Genomic DNA, 21,841 nt, shown 5'->3' on the forward strand with positions numbered 1-21,841 from the left:
ATTTTTAATCTCCCTCATGTGGAAACAAGGCTTTTCATGACAGTAGAGAACTGTGGACATTTTCATTTGGTTTAAAAGACTTCTTTGCAGTCTGGATCTTGCATTCAGTGCATTACCCACTTTGTCTTTTAAAGTTCTTGCAAAAAAAAGTCTTCATCCCATCACAGAAGAATGTCACATATGGAGGGCATCCATATCTATTCATGCTAGCACCACTGCTGTAATTTAAAAAAAACAATCCAACCCCTTTTCCCTACATTGTAGAAAGTGACAATTGTCTTAATATTGATACCTACATAGCATTACTAAGTGGAGAAAGAAATGTGGTTTATGTACTACAGTGAAGTTTGTAAGGCATTTTACAGGAAAAACATTCTGCACAGGGCTGATAATGAAAGTAGAAATGAGACTGGGATGACACATGCTCTCAGTCCAGATTTCCCAGAGCACCAGACTGCCCTTGGCAAGCAATTCCTCCTCACCAGAAAGGTTAGACAGATCACATAAGGGCACATGGCTGTGTGGGAGCTTGGGGGTGGGTAGGGTGACATTATTTAGGTTATGATATCAGATACTACTTGGCAGCAAACACAGCTCAGGGCCTTGCTTGAATCCTGTTACAAGACAGCTCTAGAAGCAGAGCTCCAAAGGAGCTCAAGTGACCCTGTAGGAAGGAAAAAAAAAGCAGGTTATCTCTTGCTGCAATTTCTTTGGGATGTGAGGACAAATGAATCACAAACAGAGGAATAGCTGTAAAGTGCACCCTGAAAGAAATTAAACTATCTCCCCTGTCCTTTCACTGACAGACCTATATCACACAGCAGTGATACTGGTGTCCTGATGACATAGATCACTGCCTCTTCACTAATGCATGTGCTAGATCAGAAAGTGTTTAAAAACACAGTTCTACCCTGGAAAGCAACAGCGACTTGTTACTCACAAGGCCTTTCTGTTCTGGGGTTTGAGTTATTTTTACTCCATTTTTTCTCTGCTAATGAAATTCTAGTTTTGTTCTCACTGTTGCATAAGCCATAGCCATATGAAAAAGTATAAGCAGCTTTAATTAATATGAAAATATATTATCAGATTAATTGTAGAATCTTTCCTTGCCATTAAGTCTAAAAAATTTCTATTAACATTTTCCAAAAAAACCAAACAACCCTCAACATGTTTAGGGCTGGCAAACCAACTGCACATTGATTTGGAAGGCAGTGAAGCACGCAATGCTTTACAACCATACAAGGATGTAGTTAATGACAACATAATCCTACTTCTGATGATGGAAAATAGTGAAGTGGAAATACTCTACTTGGAAAACAACCTGCAACACCTCCTCTTTGTAAGCAAAGCTTGCTGCACTTTTACTTTCAAGCTGTTCCCCCTAAAAATGAAGAATCAAATGTGTTGGAGCCCTGTGGGGTACCTGTGTGGGCCATGTGCACCACAGCTTCCCAAGATCTTATGGCACAACAGGAGGACAGACTGTCAGTCAGCCTCTTAAAAGCTTGAAGTCACTCCATTAATGCAAGTACAGAAGTAAGCTTTCATTTTTAAGTAGTTCATGGAATCCCAACTCTTTCTCTATGGAGACAAAAATCTTAGAAACATGACAGGATCCCCATGACTTCTTTCTATTTTGTCAGGCTTCGTGCATCCCCTGGAAGTGATTCAGGATCCACAGAGGGCTACAGCTTTCAGACAGAAAAATGCTCTACATAAGTGACCACTAGTCAGTTAATACCACCTTTAAATCCATTTTAAACAAGTATTTGAAAAAAACTCAAAGCCACCTAAGCCTTCAATAGAATTACCAGTATCTATACCAGTAACTATTTTCACATCCCCATAGATTTTGCTATGGCTTCTGACTTACACAGTACTCTCAAAAAATGTTCTGAGATACACGGTACTATCCAACCTTCATGGGATTTTCTAGCCCCAAAGCCTTGTCATGGTTGTTTTTGCTTTTTCCCCCAAAAGATGTAATCACTCTGCCATCACAAGAAGCAGGAAGGAAAATATATAAAATATATTTAGCAAAACCAGTAAAATTAAAGTGGAACAGAAAATGCAGTCAAGTAGCAAACATGTACAGCAGCAGATTTTACAGTTTTTCCTACACATACTTCTGCACTTATTTCACACACACTCTTTAAGGAGAAGGAAGAAAATAGAAATCAGATAGTGTTACGAAAGAAAACATTTCTTTTCCTGAACAGTAAATGGGGTTTATTACTGCTTTCTGCTTTTGAAACTCCAATTCAGACTATATATATATACCTCTAAGAAAAATAAGAGGACACCCTTTTCTCTGTCCCTAAAGCAAAATTACACTGTCCTCCTTTTACAGACTATACTGGTATCTTAAATAGTTACACTTGCAGGATCTAGACATTATCTGGCTGTCTTAAGGGATGCAGGTAACAAACATTTTAACCAAGATACAAAACAGGTATCCAATTTTTCCAGCTTTCCTGAGGCTGAGTGAATTGTTTAAATACATGTGCGCTTATCAAAATCCATGTTACAGTACATTTTAACAGTAGTTTGTTAAGAAATCATGAAAGTGCATAACAGCCTAAAAGCAGGCAAAAAGTACTTCAGAAGAACAGTCTTTCCTTAAAGTGGCAGAAGAATATAAGCCTTCCCCAAAGTAGTGTTGATCTTGTGTGAGGACATCAGTGATCTTCCTAGAGATTCCACAGTGTGGTGGTGGGCTTTTGGCTTTGGGGTTGTTTTTTTTTTTTTTGTGAGTTACAACGATCATTTCAATGAACAAAAGACCATTAGTAGTATTGCAGTTCCAAAATGTCCTGACAGCTTATTAAACCAAGTTACCAGTGAGGCTTTCAAACCAATACTTGTGTTGGAGTCTAGCGATGACTTTCATTCAGGGAACACCAAACGCAGAGACGGAAAGCAGTTTGAATATGCCACAAACCTAAACTGCAGCATCCAAAACAGTAAGTGAAAGCAAATCAATCATATTTGCCTTTACAACCATTAACAGTAGGCCAGACAGAGAGAGGAAGAAAAAGGGAAGCACATCACACCCACAGCTTCAAATTATTCTAACTTTTAAAGGCAACAGCGTGTCAGGAAAATCAAATCTGATACCATCTAATAGATGTTAAAGTGAAAACAGCTGCTCCACGAGATTCAAATATAGACAGCAGAAAAACTAGTAATGAATTATGTATTCGTCACAGTGGGTAGTTTCTTTTTTCTCTTTGGATATATTGATTTGTCTGGAATGTTTTCCAAAATAAAGAGGAATTTATTATTTAACAAAATTTACACTGATAGTATCACATTTCATTTCAGAATTCCAAAAAAGTACTCTATCTTTTCCCCAAGAAACTTTTTGGTAAAATGGCAGGCTTTTACTAATCCCTTTCAAGATGTCATAGGTTAAAAGTTACAGAATAACACTTGTATCTTGTAGCTTGATCTGTTTTTCCAGATAAGACTGCAAAGCTATCACTTTCTTCTCCTCTTCCTTCCCTCTTCCAGTTTATGTACAACCTGCTGCTTGGTTGGCTGTCCAGACAAGTAACACTTGGAGGGTTGCACTTTCCTACTTTTCTGCTTGTAAGACATGGCAAATCACCGAAGCAAAAAATCCACCCCCAACTCCACCACTCACAACTGAAGCCAATATAAGTTTCAAAAAAGGCAAAATTGATGGGGTTTGTGTATACTTAGACAAACAAGTGTGAATAAAGGCTCTGTACCCAAATCATTCAAGTTTATTCCAGAACTCATATTTAAGGTAAAGCAGAATAGTTCCATTTTCTACATGAAAGGCTCTTGGATACGCTGCTGTTAGTCTTACCAATTGCTTTCAGGAATTTCCTCAAAATTACCTTAAATGTTTCTGTCCTTCCCCAAAATACTCACTGAATTAAACCATGCTAATATAAATATATAACTGCATAATCTTACTTTTGAAACCAGTAAAATTCTAGTGATACATACAGCCAAGATATATAGCAAGCTATCACCGCCACAGTTGTTGCGTAGTTTTACTTTCAGGATTTGTGAAGCTTTTTTTTTCCTTTTCTAAAATATGAGAGTGCATGGAAGTGAGAGGGGAACAATAGAAAGTAGCTGTAGTTTATCTAAAAGTAATTGTGTTACAGCACATTAGGAACTGCTGCCTGTAACTGAACTTTCCTGATATCCATGGAGTAACACCCTGTTAGATGTTCCTTAGGAACACAGGAACAGATTTTGAGCTTGGAGAACATTTCTGTGTCAGATACCATCATAAAAACTGTTTAAATACACACACACACACACACACACAAAATAAAGACCCAGAAATCAGTATTCCTTTTGAGTAGACAAATGCCACCAGTAATAGTGACCTGAAAAGTCACTGTTAAAACTTCTTTTGGAAGATGGGGGAAAAGATTCATCTGATTATATATTCACAGTCATTTCTGATAATTGCAGTTCCATGTGAGATACTGCTGTTGCACCCCTAATCACACTTTTTTCTGTTGATGGACAAACTCATGCCTTAAGTGCTGACTTAAACTCAAGTTACTCCACCAACTTTTAACCTAATTACTGTGCAGTCAGTGTAGCCAAAGAGCAAAAGGTGTAGCCTAAGGTTTATAATGTTGCTATTTATATGTTTCCACTGTAAGGATGGAAATGCTTTTTCAGGGATTTAACAAAGGTGAGATTTTAGAAAAATATTAAACAAGAATACACACAAATGACACGTGGCCAAAACAAAATAAAAAAAAAAAGTCTTTAGTGGAAAACAATTTTATCCTCTTCCTGCTTATGGATCTTAAAATACACAAAGTGATCATTTCAAAATTGAAAATTCAGTCATGATAAGGCTTGATTACACAGCCATTTCCCAAATCTTATTGCAATAAACTGTAAAATACTTCTATGCAACTTCATATCTTCAACTGTACAGATAAAACAATACTTAAAATCAACTAGCACTTCAATCCCTGTGTTTTTGATATATAAACTCAACACAGTATTGAAAGATACATTTAAAGTATTTACACACTTGACCAACAGCAGTACTAGCATTTATTGCCTTAAAACTGCACGTTCACTGCATGGAGGTTTCTTATTTTGCACAAAGAGAACAAATAACATAGGTTTATTTTTTTCCTCTAATTAAAAACTCCAGAATGGTTTAATGGGAGATTGAAATGTGTGGCAAATGCTATTAGAGAGATTTTTATTAATTTCAAGTATTAAGCTGTAACAGATTGGAACAGCTTAACAGGATAGGAAAAGCAGGGTAGGGAATGCAAAGAAATGAAAAAGCAGAATCAATTTTAATTCACTGAAGAGAAAGCCAGAGGTATCTTACTTCTCTGTTTCTAGGGCCCCAAGAAATCTCATACTGAAAATAGAGTTTTAGAAGATAGCTGAGAGTTAGAGGCTCTAGAGCAAAACACACTTCATTATTTACTTCATGATCAGTGCTAGAAAACATTGATCTAATTTACTGGAAACGGAGCACATTCTAATTCAATGCAAATTTATGGGGAGCAGGGCTGGGTCTTTAAATTTTAATTGTTATAATTAGGCTTTGGTTGTACTTAGTGACTAGAACAGACATGGGAGAAATGTGTGGTGTTTGTTCCTTACAGAAAAATGCAAAAAAACCAAAAGTAAACCAAACAAAAAACCCTACCACCACAAGCAGCACTTGTCACAAGCAGAGGCACCAAAGCCTGAATAACCTATATCTGTCCTCTCCCTTTGTATATCAGAACTGAGGCACACTGGTGGGGAATCTCACCTTAAGAAGAAGTCACCATTTCAATTGGCTGTAATTGAATAATGACAATTTACAGCAAGCATTACTGTACTGCAGTACATAAGTCCTCAGAATACTGCACTGCTGCTGCCTCTCCTGGGCTTTACAATTATGAAAATCTTCTGTTTTCATTACAGTAAACCTTACACCTCACAAAACTAAAATTAAAGTATATAATATTTACATAGCATCTCAGATCCTCAATGCATTTTATAGGCATAAGCTAATCCTCACAACATCCCTGTGAGGTAGGTAGGTGTTAATGCTATTTTAACAACAACACAGTTCTAGTGACTTGCCAATGGCCACAGAGGATCCTGTGGAAATACACTACAAAATTAGAGGAGCCTGGCTCCTACTCCTGCGCTTATATTCATCAAGCTACTTCCATTAAAAAAACACCCCTTCTTATGTAATTAACCAAACCCAAAATTACTTGAAGTGTTTTACAAACAAGATGCTGCAAATTTGTATTTTTAAATAGTTTTACAGATCACAAATTAGAACTTGCTTTCCCTTTTAAAGAACTAGATTTTAAATGGACAACTGACTGCTCTGAGCAAGCTTATTTTCTAGAACTACATGGCTTAAATATAAAGGGATTTGCCCAGGTAAACACTGGGGCTTTAGTGAGTTCTGCTCACTATGAAAGTGATGACTCCAATTCAAACCCCCTCTTTCAACTAGTAGGATTTGGACATGCTGAGAAAACAAGTTTCTCATTCCTGAGGAAAAAAGGTGAGCCCTTTACCATTAAATAGTGAAACACAAACCTCTGGGCAAAAAAAGTAGCAGATGCTGGCAGTAATTCAGTGAGGCTAATTAAGGCATAAATGCACATGCAAGTGGAAGTTTCATGCATCCAGTCCACTTCTCCCTGTCCCTGTGTATCTGTACTTTCAACAAGGTCTTGATTTTTATGATTGAACTTGAAGGCCAATAGGTCGAACAAAATTATTATGCCAGCATTAGAACTATTACAGTGGGGAAGGAGCTAGCAAAATGGAAAAGAAGCTAGTCTCAAAATGAAAACACTGGTCCAATAATCTGCTTCAGCAAGAAAAGTCTAGACAAATATATTTGTCATAATTATATAATGCAGCATTTATAACTCTGTTTGAATTGCCTTTTTTCTTTCTTCAAAAAACAGGTGCATTTTTAGAACCATTATTCACTTTCCACAGTGAATGGAAAATCAATGCAATGATGCTATAAAACTTTCAGAACACTTATGTGGAGTCAGCTCTCAGTGTTCACTACAAACAGTCCAAGTCCTTCCTGTGGACCTCAGTGTGCTTTCACATCCCAATTTACAGCAACTGGATGTGTAGAAGATCACCAAAGATTCCTTTTTTTCTATTTTTTTTTTTGCTAGGGATACAGATGTCAAATAGCTCAGGTAGAAGCAGTCACCAAGCCAGCAGCAGTATAAATGAACAGGACTTATTTCCATAAGCCTTTGCAACCCTTTCATGGATGTCACTAAGCAGAGACATCTTAGCATTGCTCTAAAAGAAACATAAAATGGCATGGAAAAATCCCTGTTGAATATATGAGAATGAAAGGAAAATTAAGAAAAACATGAACGTGTATCATCAAGCAGGAAATTACAAAAAACCCCAAAATCTTACTACACAGTTTTCCTTTAACATATAATACTATTTTTAAATGAAGGGCAAAGGAAAATTTTAAACCACCTTTAAAACTAGTCTTCGAAAGTGGGTGTTCATACTTTAGCTAAAGTCTTGATACTTCAAAATGCTGTGTGTCTCTGCTTGTTATAACACAATGGGCCTAACAAGAAAAATAATGAGTATGCACATTACTTTGCCCAGAATATAAACTCAGTTTGTGCTCCTGTTCATCACAATATGCAAGAAGATTTTAAAACGTTAAAGTTAATAAATATTTTTAAATAGTGAGCCAGCTTTAGGATTAATAAAACAATAGTGACAGAGCTAGTTATAAAAGAAAGGATGACTGGGTGTATCAGTTACTCAGCCAGACCCAAAACATGGAATATTTGCTATGATGTCTTTGAAGACTTCAGTCTGACATCGAGCACATCATAACAAACCAGCAGCTCCTACTGCTGCTGATGTTCCCATCTGAAAAAAAGTGAGGTTTCAGAACTTCCCCCCATCCAATGTACAAGCTCAGAAAAACTCCAGAAGCAGTTTCAAAAACAGCAAACCCCAATTTAAAAATAAAAACTCAGCCATCACAACAGTTTGAAATAGAATGATCTGCCAGGATGATTGTATTTTGTGTAAGTGCACAGTCAAGAAATCCTTTAAAGAAAAGCACTAGAGTTTCAAGAAAAATTGAGAGCAATACCCCTGCTCTAGAATACTATACAAGTTATCTTAAAAATAAAATACTATCTGGGAAGGTACACTATTATCTAAGACGTTTTATGGTCACTTTGTAATGTATAAATCTGCCCTTGCCCAGTGTTCACATTAATTAGAAAAGTATAATAAAGAGATGGCATTTTTGGCCTTGAGGATCTATGCTTGAAACACTAACAGATTTAACTTTAAAAAAAGAAAAAAAAAAGCTTTAGATCACTTATAGCACAGTATAGAGATTTGTGTCTGTTGTGAGATTCTGGCTATTTTGACTAATTTTGAGATGAATAGCTGAAGAATGGCACAGAATTGCAAACACGAAGCTTTATGTTGCCATATAAAGGTGTATACCAGACTTTTTATATAAATTGTAAAAACACATGGGAAATATTTAACAGCATAATCTAGCAGAGATCTTAAACAGAAAGGCCCACTTCTGCCTCTGTGTATTTCCACAAAAATAATTTTACTAGACATGCAGCATTTGTGTTTGCTTCAGTTTCCTGTGGCTCATGACAGGAAAAAAAGCAGGCCTTGCTTTCATATTCATGTGCTGCTCTCCCTTGTTGGTTCTATATACTCAGAGCACTTCTGCTATGATAGCAGCTAAAGTGCTGATATAAAAAACCAAGCCAGAGCAGCTGGGAGAGTTCTGCAGAAGTGGGACTAGATTCAGCAAAAACAAAAATCTCCTACAGCACAGACTTCCCAATTACATTTCCCCACTGGAGTCAAACAAACATGCTTGAGTAAAAGGGTTTGATGCCCCTGTGCTAACATAATTGTTTTAGCTAATGCCCCAACTTTACAAAGTTTGCCAGTAATTCACACCTTTTGGGTTGTTATTGCTTAAGCAAACAGTTCCGTGTAGAAATACATTGCAGTTGGCGTGCAACCCAGGTGAGAATCAAAACAGATACTGAAAGTAAAACTACACATGAACCTTGCATTAGACACTCATTCCAAAACAACACATCAACATAAATGGCTGCAACAGGTACACAGCAGCTCAGTGCCAACATCCTAAACCAACTCTTAAGAGTCAAATCTTGCCTTAAATTTCTTACCTAAAGTATATGAGCTTTTCTTTTCTTTTAAATTAAGGCAATGAAATGGCTACAGTTCCTAAAGTTCATTTTAGGGGAACAAAAATATACACCTTTTTTTTCTCTGAACTTTAGGCAGCAGAACATAACGTAAAAACCTGCATTGCTTTAAATTTGCAATGTCAGGTTGATGTAGAAAAACAGAACTAAACAAAAGTTAAAATACCATTTGGTTTTTCTTCCTCATTGGAACACAAACTCAAACTTTAAGAGAGGAAAAATAAAGCTTAAAATCAGCTAAATTCTTTAGAGCTTTATATGTATCTGCATCACACTCTAACATGATTTTGGGTAGAAAGAATCTGTACGTTTATATGACCACTTCTATTTTAAACCAGTACAGGGGGAAAGGCACTGCATTTATTTCATTGTGCCCATATCTGTTTGCGCATAAATGGAAAAAAATTCAATTCAGATTTTCTGTTCATTCTCTTCCACACCCAAGTATGACAGATTGGAGCTAACACATAATAGCAGAAGCTGATTCAAAGTTGACCTCTCCTATTCCATGGTGTTATGTTCAAACTTCCAGGCTCTCTAGAATCTGAGATGGCTGCAAAGAACCCAGAGACAGGTACAAGATTTAGTCAGCATTCAGCATTTCTCAGTGCATTTTGCAGAAAGGGTCTAAATTAGGCATAGAGTTTTGTTGTTTATTTTACACAGAGAAGTCCACCAACATTTGCCATAAATTCTTCTAAACTCTTTAAGAAGGCCATCTTCTGCTTACGGTCCAGTGTAGGAGGAGTGCTGCTTGCAGTAAGCTTGTTGAAGGCATCTGCTAACCGCTGGTAAATTACTGGATCTTGTTGAGTTGATAGCAATGTTTCAACTAACTCTGAATATTCAGCCTGTTAAACAAACAAACAAAAAGATACAATATATACAACTTCTCTCATCAGGACAAGATCCAGAATAAAGGCTGTGACAGAAAACCATCAGTACCTCTTCACCTGTCATCACAGCCTTTGACCTACCTCTAAACCAGTTAAAATCCTTCATCCAGGCTGGGTATCTTAGTAAGGCTAAAGAAGACTTCAAAGCAAGGTACAATGCTTTGCAGTGCAGAGTAAGATGACAATTTTAAGGCTAAGGGCCTTCTGGGTCCTCCTTAGAATAGGCTTATTCCTACAAACTGTTTTTTTCTTGATGTCTGTCCCAAATTCGACACCAATCATCTCCTTCCACAGGTTCTCCATTTTCTAGGGCTCCTTACCTGGGACAGAGAGCTTAGATTCCTTTCTAAGAGTTTCTTACTTACTCTTATTTAGATAGAAGCAAAAGACAAAGAAACTAGAAGGACACTGCAAGGGGTACACACCTGAAGCAAGTCCAAAGGGACTGAGCTCTGGGAGCACAGACGGGACACAGGAGTCAGAATGGCAGTTCCCTCCATTCTACCCATGAGGGCTTGGGTGAGGGTAGAAACAACAAGAATCTGCCACCTGTGGGTGGTATAACAGGGTCCTTTTCTCTTACATGCTCACAAGTCCCTCTTTGAGGGATAAGGGCTGCTCACAGGAGAGAGGATCCATAGGACAAAGTGGCTTAGCATCATCTTTGCCAAAGGCTTGCCAGCTCAGAAGAAAGGGCATGCTGAGGGATGATAGTAACAACTTGTAGATTAATAAAGAGACAGAGATCAAGAGCATTAAGAACACAAAGAAGTGTGATGAGTTTAAAAGTGCTCCTCAAAGGATGAAAAGGACTGAAAGGAGGCCAACCTGAAATGTCTGTGTAGAAATGTGTTCAGCTTTGGAAACAGAAGGAGCTAGAGCTCCACGTGCAGGTCCAGAGCTTTAACATTACTGCAGGCACTGATATGTGGTGGGACAGGTGGCATGACTGGAGTGTTCCAAGGGACAGGTGGAAGCTTGTTAGAGCTCTTCAGGGCAGAAGATGACAGAAGATTGACACTTCTGTGAAAAGGCAGCTCAGATTAAAGAGGGTTTTCTAAGACTGGGCGGCAATCTAGTTGAGTGTTTATGGATCATGATCAGGGGAGAAGCAGTGAAGATGACGTATCTTTTGGGGTGAGATCTTGTTACAAATCCCCAGAACAGGGCTTTTAGTCATCTTAAAGCAACTTGAGAAAGTTTCCAGATCGGACTTGCAAGAGATTATCTCCCTGACATTTGCACACATACCAGAGGGGCTACCCAGGCATGTGACTTTGCGTCTCCTATTCATGGATAGTAAGACCTGGTCAGGGATGTGGTAATTCATGCCATGCTTTCAGTTATTAAATAGTGGAGATAAGGATTCCCAGGAAAGCAAGGAAAGAGGGCAGCCAAGTACAGAACCTGGACATCATAAAAGTAGATGCCACCTTCTTCAAGATTGGTGGGTGGGATCCTGTGGGAGTCAGCTCTGAAGAAAAAAAGAGCTCAAGAGAGCTCTTAAAGACAGGTCTTTAAAAACAACCTCTTCCAAGCACAAGACTGGTCTGTCCACATATAGAGGAAAACAATAAGGACACTTATTCAGCTAAGCAGTGACTTAATGACTGAACTCCAGCACAAGGGCAACACATGCAGGAAACAGAAGCAGGAACAGCTAGAAAGGAGGAAAGCAGAAACATTGCCTCGACAAGAACAATGACAGAAAAATGAAGTTCAGCTACAGCTGAATTTAGCAAAGGACAACAAAGACAAAAGCAGCTTCTACCAGTACTTTAAGAGTAAAAGAAGGAACAGAGAGAATATATGTTCTACTGCTGAATGGAATAGATGATTTAATGATTGACAAGAGTAAGGCTGAAATAATCAATGTTTTCTTTTGCCTTGGTCTTCACTGACAGGTTTTTCCAGACCTTTGTGACTAGAGACCAGATTCAAGGAGGAGATGAACTAGGCATAGTAAAGAGGATCAACCCAGGGATCTCTTGAGAAATCTTGATGCATGCAAGCTCATAAGGCCTGACAGAATCTATCCAAGGGTTCAGAAAGGTGGCTCATGTCATTGATTACTGGCTGCTCTCTATCCTCTTTGAATGACTAAGAAAATAATGAAGTAAGTATTCCTAGAAGTCATTTCTGGGCATGTGTCAGGGGAAGTTTACATTGCGTATTAAGAAAAGGTTCTTCACCCAGAGGATATTTGGGCACTGGAACAGGCTCCCCAGGGAAGTGGTCACAGCATCAAGCCTGACAGAGTTCAAGAAATATTTGGACAATGCATTAGGCATATGATGTGACTCTTAGGATGGTCTTGTGCAGGGCTAGGAGTTGGACTCAATGATCTTCATGGGTCCCTTCCAACTCAGCATAATCTGTGACTCTGAGAACATGTAGTGTGGATTTACCCAGGGTAAATAATGCTTTACCAACTTGTCTTATTTGACAAAATGACTTACATCTATGGCTAACACAAGTGCAGTGGATGCCCAAGGTAAGCAGGTCTTTAGCAGTTGTGTACTGCACCCTGGCAATCAAGCTAGGATTTTATTGTCTAAATAGGTGAACTACTATATGTGTAAAATCACACCTGTACCATCAGCCTATAAAGGATTGAGGCTAATGGCTCATGTTCCACCTGGAAGCTCTGTAGCATCAAGTAGAATTGAGAGGTCTCATCTGGACCTTATCTTGTTAAATATTTTAGTCAGCGACCTAGAGGAGGAGGGGAAATACACTCTTCTCAAGTCTGGGGATGAAAGCAAACTGAGGAGTGCAGCCAGTGCATTCAAGGGCAGGGCTGACATTTAGAGGTACTTACTCCGGGGCTGGAGCAATGAGCTGACAGGAGAGTTGTGAAACTCAGCAAGGACAAATGCAAAAACCTACAGCTGAAACAGGCAGACCTCCTTAGGATGCCACCCTCTCAACCCAAATTATTCCAAGATTTATCAGGTGCACAAGAAATAACCACTCTCCTTTAACAAATTACTTCTCTTCAGGGTGTGTCTAAATGCCATACCTGATGCAAACACACTAACGTGTAGAATGCTTCACCTGCTGCAGTTGTCATTTCTGTATTGTGCTTCTGAAGTACCAGCATATCAAAAACCATCTGAAATTGCAAAACAGAAGTAGTTGTGTAAGTGTATACTTTCTGCTTTTTCAACATTTGCTGCTGAAGTCTATCTTTACTTCTAATAATAATAATGAACATGTATTACAAATATCCAAGGTTGCTGTTTGCTTTGTTGGCCCTTTTTTTAATTTTTGAATTTAGGTACCAGAAATTTAGAAGCCAAGTTTTTTAAAAGTTGAGTCTTGGCTTAACAGCATAAATCCACATCTCAAAGCACTGGAACCTGCTGCTGATTTATATAAACTGTTCTTCAGAGAAACATGACATCATTTGTATTTTTCTCCATAAGCTGCAGATATGCCAAAGAAATAATGAAAAAGGCCTTTGCTCATCCAGAATAAAATACAAGACTTTTCCTCAAGTTTTGAAGACTCCTACAGCTCACAGAAGGTCAAACAGGGACCAGATTAGTGAAGACTAATATTATAAGGAATGAAACTATATTAAACTTAGAAGATACATGAAGACAAAATTATGCAAATTTCTCATTCTCTCAGCTTTTCTGATGAAAGCATTTAATGAGCAATCCTCAGAAATCCCAATGTCAGTTTGGTGAAATCCATACAAAATCAGAAGACAAGCCCACATATTCCACAATTATTTTGTTGCCAGTTAGTAGGAACGTGGATGCTACCAGGTCATTCCAAAATTCATTAAAGTGGATGGTCCAAAAAGTAAAGTACTGAATGTGATATTGAATTAAGAAAGCACGTAATTAATTAGATACATTGAATAAAGGAAAGCATTTCCTTTCTAGCTCCCAGCTATGCTCTTTTTCATGCCTTTTCCTTTAGTACTCTACCCAGCCTCCAGTTCACAGAATTCTGGAAGCCTTCTGTTCACAGTTTCACCAGGAACTGCTAAAACTGTCAATCTCAAGTGCAGAGCAGGGAAATAAAAATTGCATTCTGAGAGGCTCAGGTCTTTTTCTTACTGGCAATGATGGACTGGTTCCCTCTGCACCTCTATCTTCTTTTGTACTCTAGTCTGACACCTTCAGTTCTTCATGCCCTCTTTCTTCTTAAGCTGCCACTTTTTTTTTTTTTTTTAATTAGGTAACAGGCTGTTTCTTACTATATGTATTATCCTGATTAATCTGGATATGATCACTGTTTGGCCTTTGGATGCTACGCCTTTATGCAAACAACCAAAGTAACAGGAAACAGACACCTTACCTTAAGAAAGTGCCTCGTTGCTAGAAAAAGAGCTGAATCTGTTTCTTGTGCTTTTGCACACTGTTCTGCTAACGGTGTAACAGCCTCCAGACAGAGCTGGCAAACCTCTGAGCTCATTCTGATAATGGGTGTTAAAGAACTGAAGCTGGATTTCAATTAAATTGTTGTCAAACTACCCAGCTGTGACACTAGAAAATATCTGAAATGCTTGTATGTTTCAAGGTTTCTTTTCACTACAATGTTACTAATTTTAAAAACAAATTTTAAAAAATGCTAGAAAAAGGGGGAAAAAAAGATTCCAACTTCATTACCTTCTTTTATTAGCTGCATACCCTAAAGTAACATAACCCTCTCTGACATAACATTTTCAGAAAGAGTCCCTTATGGTCAAGCTCATCTGTTTCTGACACGTGCCACAGATTAGTGAAAATGGTACTCCCATTATGAGAGGGAGAGCCCATTGGCACCCTGACAGGAAATGCTCTGGAGCCAGCCCAGTAGAACAGCAGCAATGTTTTGTATTACCAGCTGAGAGACTAATTCAGGAATGGCTTTGGGATACCAGCTGAAGGCTTATGAAGTTACACACTCTGAAATGAAGTAATGGAGGAGGCAGGAATGGCTGCCAGAAAAAACTTACATGCTAAGCTACTTAAAGGCTGCACCCAAGCACCACAAGTAAGAGGCAATTCAGCTACTGCTGGAATCTCAATGGACACTGCAGTGAAACTCTCAATTCCCAGAGAGCAGAGTAAGAGTCCATTACCAGTATATCATTATAAATACAGATATTGGTAGAAAAATAAAAAAATAAAAAATAAATTTTTAACAGGTCCTTACAAAAGCAACTTAGATTTTTTTTAAAAAACATTCCCAAGCTCTATAAAGGATACGATGACATCCCTAGCTCCAGTGAATACATTAGGCTCTTAAAGAGGTCCTCTGGAAGTTGTGGAATTTTCTCAGGGAATATCTCACATATGAAAGTGATTAATTTGTAATATTGATTACACAGGGATGGAAACTGTCAAAAGAAAAACAGTATTTTTAGATTCAATCACATAACTATCTTGGCATAATTTTCAACTGTACAAAGAGACACGACTGATGATTTGCACTGAAGAAAATAATTTTAGTAGGAACCTTGAGTCATTAGAATGGCTACAACTTTACATAAATACAATAAAAGTGTGACAATAAAAGAAGATTACTAAAGATAAACAGTAGATGGTGGCAGTCTGGTATCTTCTCTATACAAATTAAAGGAGTTTTATTTCAGACACAGGCAAATCTAGTCCTATGGGGCAAAACCTCGTGAGCATTTGGAGCCCAATCGAGGGGCTCCCAGGACACATCCCTCGCCTTGGTTTGATCTAAAATGGACGCAGCCCCTCCCTGTGCTCAGCAAGTGATACTGGATGAGAAGGCAGGTGGAGAGGGGACAGCTGAGACACCCTCCAGAAGTGCTGCCCTGGTTTGCAGTAAAACATGAACACAGGGCAACAATGAAATGCTGCCATCCTGTTGTTTCATATTGTTCTGACAAACTGCTGATGCCTACGATCAACAGCCATCTGTATTGTGGAAATAAATAGTTATATCTCATAACTCATATCACTATCTACGCTTCTTTTCACATTTCTGACTCTACCAGAATAAGGACTCTGTGAGCCCCATTTTAGGTTTGGCTGTTGATTGCACAGACTTGCTTTTAGAAGAAAAGTTTTGCCTAGAACCTTCAGATATACATTTTCTCAGCTTACAGTATTTCTTTTCAAAGAGTATTTAGAACTATGGAACAGTTATTTACATTTATGAAGCCTAGAAAATTCAGCTTATTGAGGTGGAATGCATACAGGAATGAATTCTGGGAATTCATTACTATAAAGCTTTCATATTCTAGCAGCTCCATGTAAAAAATATGTTTACCTTCAGCAGATCTTGTGACATTAGAGGCAGAACTAGATTAACCCCATATAAGACAACATCTGCTGCTGATACAGATCTATTTGTAACTTGCCCAGGCTCATGTCCCCTAAATACTTCATCTGCAAAAAAGAAAAAAATATTTTGTATCAAAGGAAGATTAAACATTTTGAAGGAACAGTCCCATTTCTTTAGAATACAGACATTTTTAAAAATAGGACTGGTCCCCTCTCTCCAAACAAAACCATGAGGCACTGCATTAAAATAGAAACTTAGTGAATGGAGGCTGTCACATCACTCTATATTTATATTCATTAGGACTGAGCATTTCATAATCACTTGTACCAGATGGCATGCTAAACCAGAACACTTCAGATACTGAGGGCTCCCTTCCATTACAGAACACTGCATTTGTTTCTAGTGATAGCTGCTTCATGTCTGCACACATAAACACATAGTGAGTAAAATATTACTCTATTTTTTATACTACATACATATATATGTATATAAAAAAATATATATACATATGCTTTAATATCTTGTATGAGCAGAAGGTGAAAAAAATGGGAGACCTAACAGAGAAAGTTCTGCAGTTTGAATGTTGCCAAGTTTTCTCCGGTTACAGGTTAAGGCCTGTATTTCCCATTAAATGGCAGTGACCTTACATTTGTAATTCCTGCATTGAGTCAGCAGCAGTATCTAGAAAACTCACAACAGATTTGAGCTCTGGGTATTGCGTCTAGGTTTTATTTGCAGTACCTTTGTTTCATGGTGTTTTCCACACAACTAGATCAACATCCAAATCTCAAAGCAAACACTTTACAAAGCACTGGGTTGTCCATTCAATGGAAAGTCTAAATCTGGTTCTGTACTCATGTCATGCATGCATGATGTAAAAATAAAACCATGTACTGTATTTTGGAGTACAAGGCTCTCTTTCAAGATATACCTCAGAAAAGCAATGAATATCAAAACATGCTTGGTATCAAACTGAATCTGCCTGGGTTGTTATCTGTGCAAAATGTATAGAACATGGTGAGATATGAACCATGCAAATGTGTTTTGGCTTATTCAAAAGCAATGCATGGCAGCTAACTGCCAGAACATACTCAGGACAACTGCAATTTCAAGTGGCAAATATATGTAAGAAAGTAACAGGCTAGGATACAAGAAGGAACCCTTAACTACACCCACAAACCATAAAACATGTTCTGTGAAAGAGAAATACAAAAGACTCTCACATGATGGAATTTTAATGACTCAACATTTCCCAAAAGTTAAATCCTGTACTAAGACGGCCACTCATCTGCTCTCTTGCACTACTTTACCACTCCAACTTCTCTATGTGCTTTTTGTTATAAAACTGCTGGTACCACGTATTTAGACTTGCAACATTCATATTTCAAACTGTTTCATACAGCCGTAATTTATTTTATGACAGCAATAATAATTTCAGAAGTGAGAAGTCCTTCTTTGCTACTTTAAATAGCAATTTCCATATCCTGACCTAGTCAAGCCTAAACTTCAGCTTTTACTTTACATGGACTCAATACAAACCCCAAAATGGTTCTTACAGTTTAGAAAACAACATTTAGTTCATCAATTACCAATTCCTTGATACCTGTATCACTGAAATCTATGAACTCTTTTGATAGAAGATTAGTGAGAAGCTCCATAATAAGAAGGAGGTCCTGGTACTGGTCTTCTTCTGCTGTAACATCTATCCGTTGTCGACCTAGATTATTCTTGGAATACACCTGGAGCAGAGTTAGGCAGGCCTCATACAAGTTCATGGCTTTGGCCTATAAAACAATGTTACATAATAAGAAAATTTCCATATGCTAAAAGTGAAACACTTTGTTTTAAGATGGCATTACTTGGTAGACAATACTTCAAGATTTTAATTTCAGTATATGATCACTTTTGTACCAACTGTACAAAAAATCATCAAGGCAACTGCCACCTTAGACAATAAGAACACTTATAGCCATATATTGATGTGATACTGACTGAAAGAGCAAAATATTAATTTACTTGATTCCTCAGCCTTAACAAAAATCCAGACAAGAGTGGTTTGAGACAGACTGACATATCTCACTAATCTCACAAACTACATGACCAACAAAATCCCCTGGGGACACACTTTACTTATAGAAGTTTGGAGCCACAATACACTGTTTGTACATACCCAGTTTTGGAATAGGCAGAAAATCTTGCAGATGCAAAAACAAAACAAGCCAACAGTGCAAAGACACAAGTGAATAGCAGAAACTCAAAATTTTGACTGGTAACTTATTGGGATCTATTAATGCCATGCCTAGGACTAAGGCAGTGTCTCTATGGTTTGCACTTGCCACATAGAACACTGCTGCAATTCTCCTAGACTAGACTTCAAAGAAGTTTGATATTGTTATAAAAAAGTACTCAGCATAGTCTGTCCTCTTCTGCCACCACACATAAAATTAGACTTGTGATGAACTGTAGTTAAATCTAACAGTAAAATATAAAACAAAAAACCAAAACAGTCTAAATGTGCTGCTTTTAATATTTGCAAGTGTATGTTTTAAAACAAAGGAATTCCTTATCAGATGTGTACACAGTCTTTCTTGCTCTCTTTAAAAATCACATTTTATCTTGTTCAAGGAATAGCACCGTATACACATGCACACATTCTGCCCCCTCCTTCCCTTTCTGGTTGTATTTACCTCTCCAAGATAGCAAATTTGTTTATGTGCAACTTCAACAAATACTTCTATTATGAGATTAACAGTCTCTGGTGTGTTTTTGTATACTTCCATTAATCCAATGCAATTATTAAGGAAGTCCATTAGGAAATTGAAGAGAATTGCTACGTTATCAATCTGGGTAGCTTCAGCAATGCCACAGAGTGCTTCTAAAGTAGCAGTGATTTCCTGCTTCACTTCTTCCTCCTGACAGATCTGCTGAAAGTTTTCTTGGTTTATCACATTCAAGAATCGCTGCTGAAGTGGCTGAAGAACCTTGAAATTTTTCAGAAAAGTCACATTAAGATAAGCATACTATTATATGAGATGTGAGGTTTAAATAATTTAGCAATTAAATAATTTAGCTTTTGGCATGGCAGTACAATGGTTCATTTATTTCACTATGTCACATTAATGCAAGCAGAAGTGGTAGTGAGTAGTGCTTCTTATTGTTCATTATGGCCTGTAGGCAGGTGTCAAAATGAGCATCTCCATAAATATTTTAGGTAATTTTGTAGTGTTTAAACAAATGACAATGACTGTCTGGCTCAAAGCATTTGATCCCCTTCAAATTCAGCATTAGAGGAAAAATTGTTACAGCTTATTAATGAAAGCATTAAGATTAATGCTAACAGTTACCTTTGCCACATTATGATTCTCAATAGCAAAATCACTTCTGTCATCATCTGTATTTGTAAACAATTTAGAAACTTCCACAAAAATTCCAATTACTTCCACTGCATTACAGCCTTAGCTTAAACCACTAATTCTGTACCTCTGCCAATAAAAGCATGTTTTTCTAAGAAGGTCAATGCTTTACAAAATCACATGGTGTTCCAGATGCCATTTCAGCTACTTTCTAGCATCAACCTTTCTGGTATTAAATATCTGAGCTTTAATAGAGCCAGGGCACAAAGAGCTGGTCAAGACTCTTCATTATATTCCACATTAGCTTTTTACTTACTGTCATTATCATTAAGTGGTAACAGAGTAATTCATAAACCATAGAATTAAAATGAAAGGAAGAAATGTCCCAGTGCAAGTGAAATTTTTAATCTTCTATAATAGTCACTTTCAAACATATTGCTCTACTGTCTGCTTCACAAATCCTCCAATTAATTATTAGTGTTTTTTCTTTAGATTGAGATACTTTAGATACAATTTAGATACAAAGCTAGAAATGTCAACAGAGAGAAAAATTTTAAAAATCATTAATATTAAATATAAAAATATGCTATAAAAATTTATTTTGTGTCGCTATGAAATTTCCTAAATTAACCTGTTGTACTGCTTGCTTATATGGAGGTAATAGAAGTTTCAAAATAGCTTACCTCTGTCCAGTACTGTTGCTTTGTTTCTGTATCCATATGAGCAAAACCTCCTAGAACTAAAGCTTTCATTAGTGTTCTCTGCACAGAACTAGACAAATAGTGAAGAGGAGGACTTCGCCTTGCAAACTGTTTAGCTAAATTCCACCAGTTTTCACACTGAATAACTAAGTTTGCCCTAAAAGAGGGAAAAAAAATTCATTAAAGACTTCACAAAATTGTATTACCAGAGCACATCAGGTTTCTAGCAGTTGCTAGAAGTTTTTTGTTGCTATATTTTTTAAAATTCCTTTATTCTGAGGCAAAATTGCCTTTGATTTTCATCTTACTAATGCCTCAGCTCTCAGAGTTCTCAAGTATATACTCTGAAAATAGATCAATTCATACAGGAGAAAAGCAGGGAAGTGCTTTAGTTTTTACACACATACACACACAAGAGTTAATGGACATATTGCATGGATTAAAAGCTTAGTCTCATTACGTCATAAGAAAATAAGCAATTTATTCCAAAACTAGTTCCTTTGGGGTTTAATTTTTTTTGCAAGAAAAATCCTCAAGCATTTAAAATCCTCATACTTCAGAACAGTCTTTCAGTAGACTGTGAATGCATGATTGCATGTATAATTGCGTATCAATTGACAGAAATAAAGCATTCAAGAAGTTCCTACTTCACAGTTTGCAATCAAAGAAAACCTATTAAAATTTGAGTGAATCCACAATCCTGTATTAAAAAAACATAATTTAGGTTTACAAAACATTTCATACTGGCTTAGCCAGTATCCGAACTCCTAATCAACAAAAATTAACAGCAACACAAAAATCCTTGCAATAAGAGTGGAGACCAGGAAAGTTTTCCTTTCTCACTGTTTAAGAGTGAGACACAAAAGGAGGGAAGGAGAGTGCACTTCTAAACAATAACAAAAATTTGGTGATGTTTTTTTAAATACAGGTCTCACTCCTCAGCTTGCCAGACAAGTCTGTGGTGCTTTTTCACTCATAGTTATGTTACTAAAGTAATTTGACTTACAGAGACATGAATATGAAGCGCCCTATATCTGGATTACTGTGGCCAAAAAACTTGAAAGGAAGCAAAAGAAACTTTTTGACTTCCAGAGGTATAGCAACTTACCGCTCTCTCCTTTCCACTAATGTTACTAGCAGTTGTACAGTATCATTTGCAAGGTCCTGCTCTGAACTCCACACTGCCAGGTTACTGATCACTTTTTCTAAAAGGTAACCCACAATCCACTGGGAACCCTCTGTATCAGCACCAAATGCTGTACTAAATGGCAGACTTATCTATAAGAAAAGCATTAAAATGAGTGAGTTTTACAGAAGCCAGAACCCGAAAGTGTATGGCAATCATTGTCAGCAAATTCTTTTCAGGCTGTCAC

General features: G+C 37.4%; 1 protein-coding gene across 3 annotated transcripts in view; it reads right to left on the reverse strand.

Annotated features, from left to right (window-relative positions):
* Positions 1–2,732: 2,732 nt before the first annotated feature.
* Positions 2,733–21,841, reverse strand: part of XPO4 (exportin 4) — a 79,880-nt gene continuing 60,771 nt past the window's right edge. For 2 of the 3 annotated variants that reach the window (XM_056482644.1, XM_056482653.1), the window contains exons 15-23: positions 21,577–21,746; positions 20,451–20,625; positions 19,102–19,395; positions 18,018–18,198; positions 16,400–16,518; positions 15,364–15,494; positions 14,471–14,588; positions 13,179–13,271; positions 2,733–10,111 (exon numbers count right to left, since the gene is read on the reverse strand). In XM_056482644.1, the coding sequence (XP_056338619.1) occupies positions 9,914–10,111; positions 13,179–13,271; positions 14,471–14,588; positions 15,364–15,494; positions 16,400–16,518; positions 18,018–18,198; positions 19,102–19,395; positions 20,451–20,625; positions 21,577–21,746 (1,479 nt within the window). In that variant the 3' untranslated portion in view covers positions 2,733–9,913. The remainder of the gene's footprint in view (positions 10,112–13,178; positions 13,272–14,470; positions 14,589–15,363; positions 15,495–16,399; positions 16,519–18,017; positions 18,199–19,101; positions 19,396–20,450; positions 20,626–21,576; positions 21,747–21,841) is intronic. The other variant, XM_056482662.1, reaches the window with a different exon arrangement.

The sequence above is a fragment of the Oenanthe melanoleuca genome, chromosome 1, assembly GCF_029582105.1.
Source record: "Oenanthe melanoleuca isolate GR-GAL-2019-014 chromosome 1, OMel1.0, whole genome shotgun sequence".
In the NCBI taxonomy this organism is placed as follows: Eukaryota; Metazoa; Chordata; class Aves; order Passeriformes; family Muscicapidae; genus Oenanthe; species Oenanthe melanoleuca.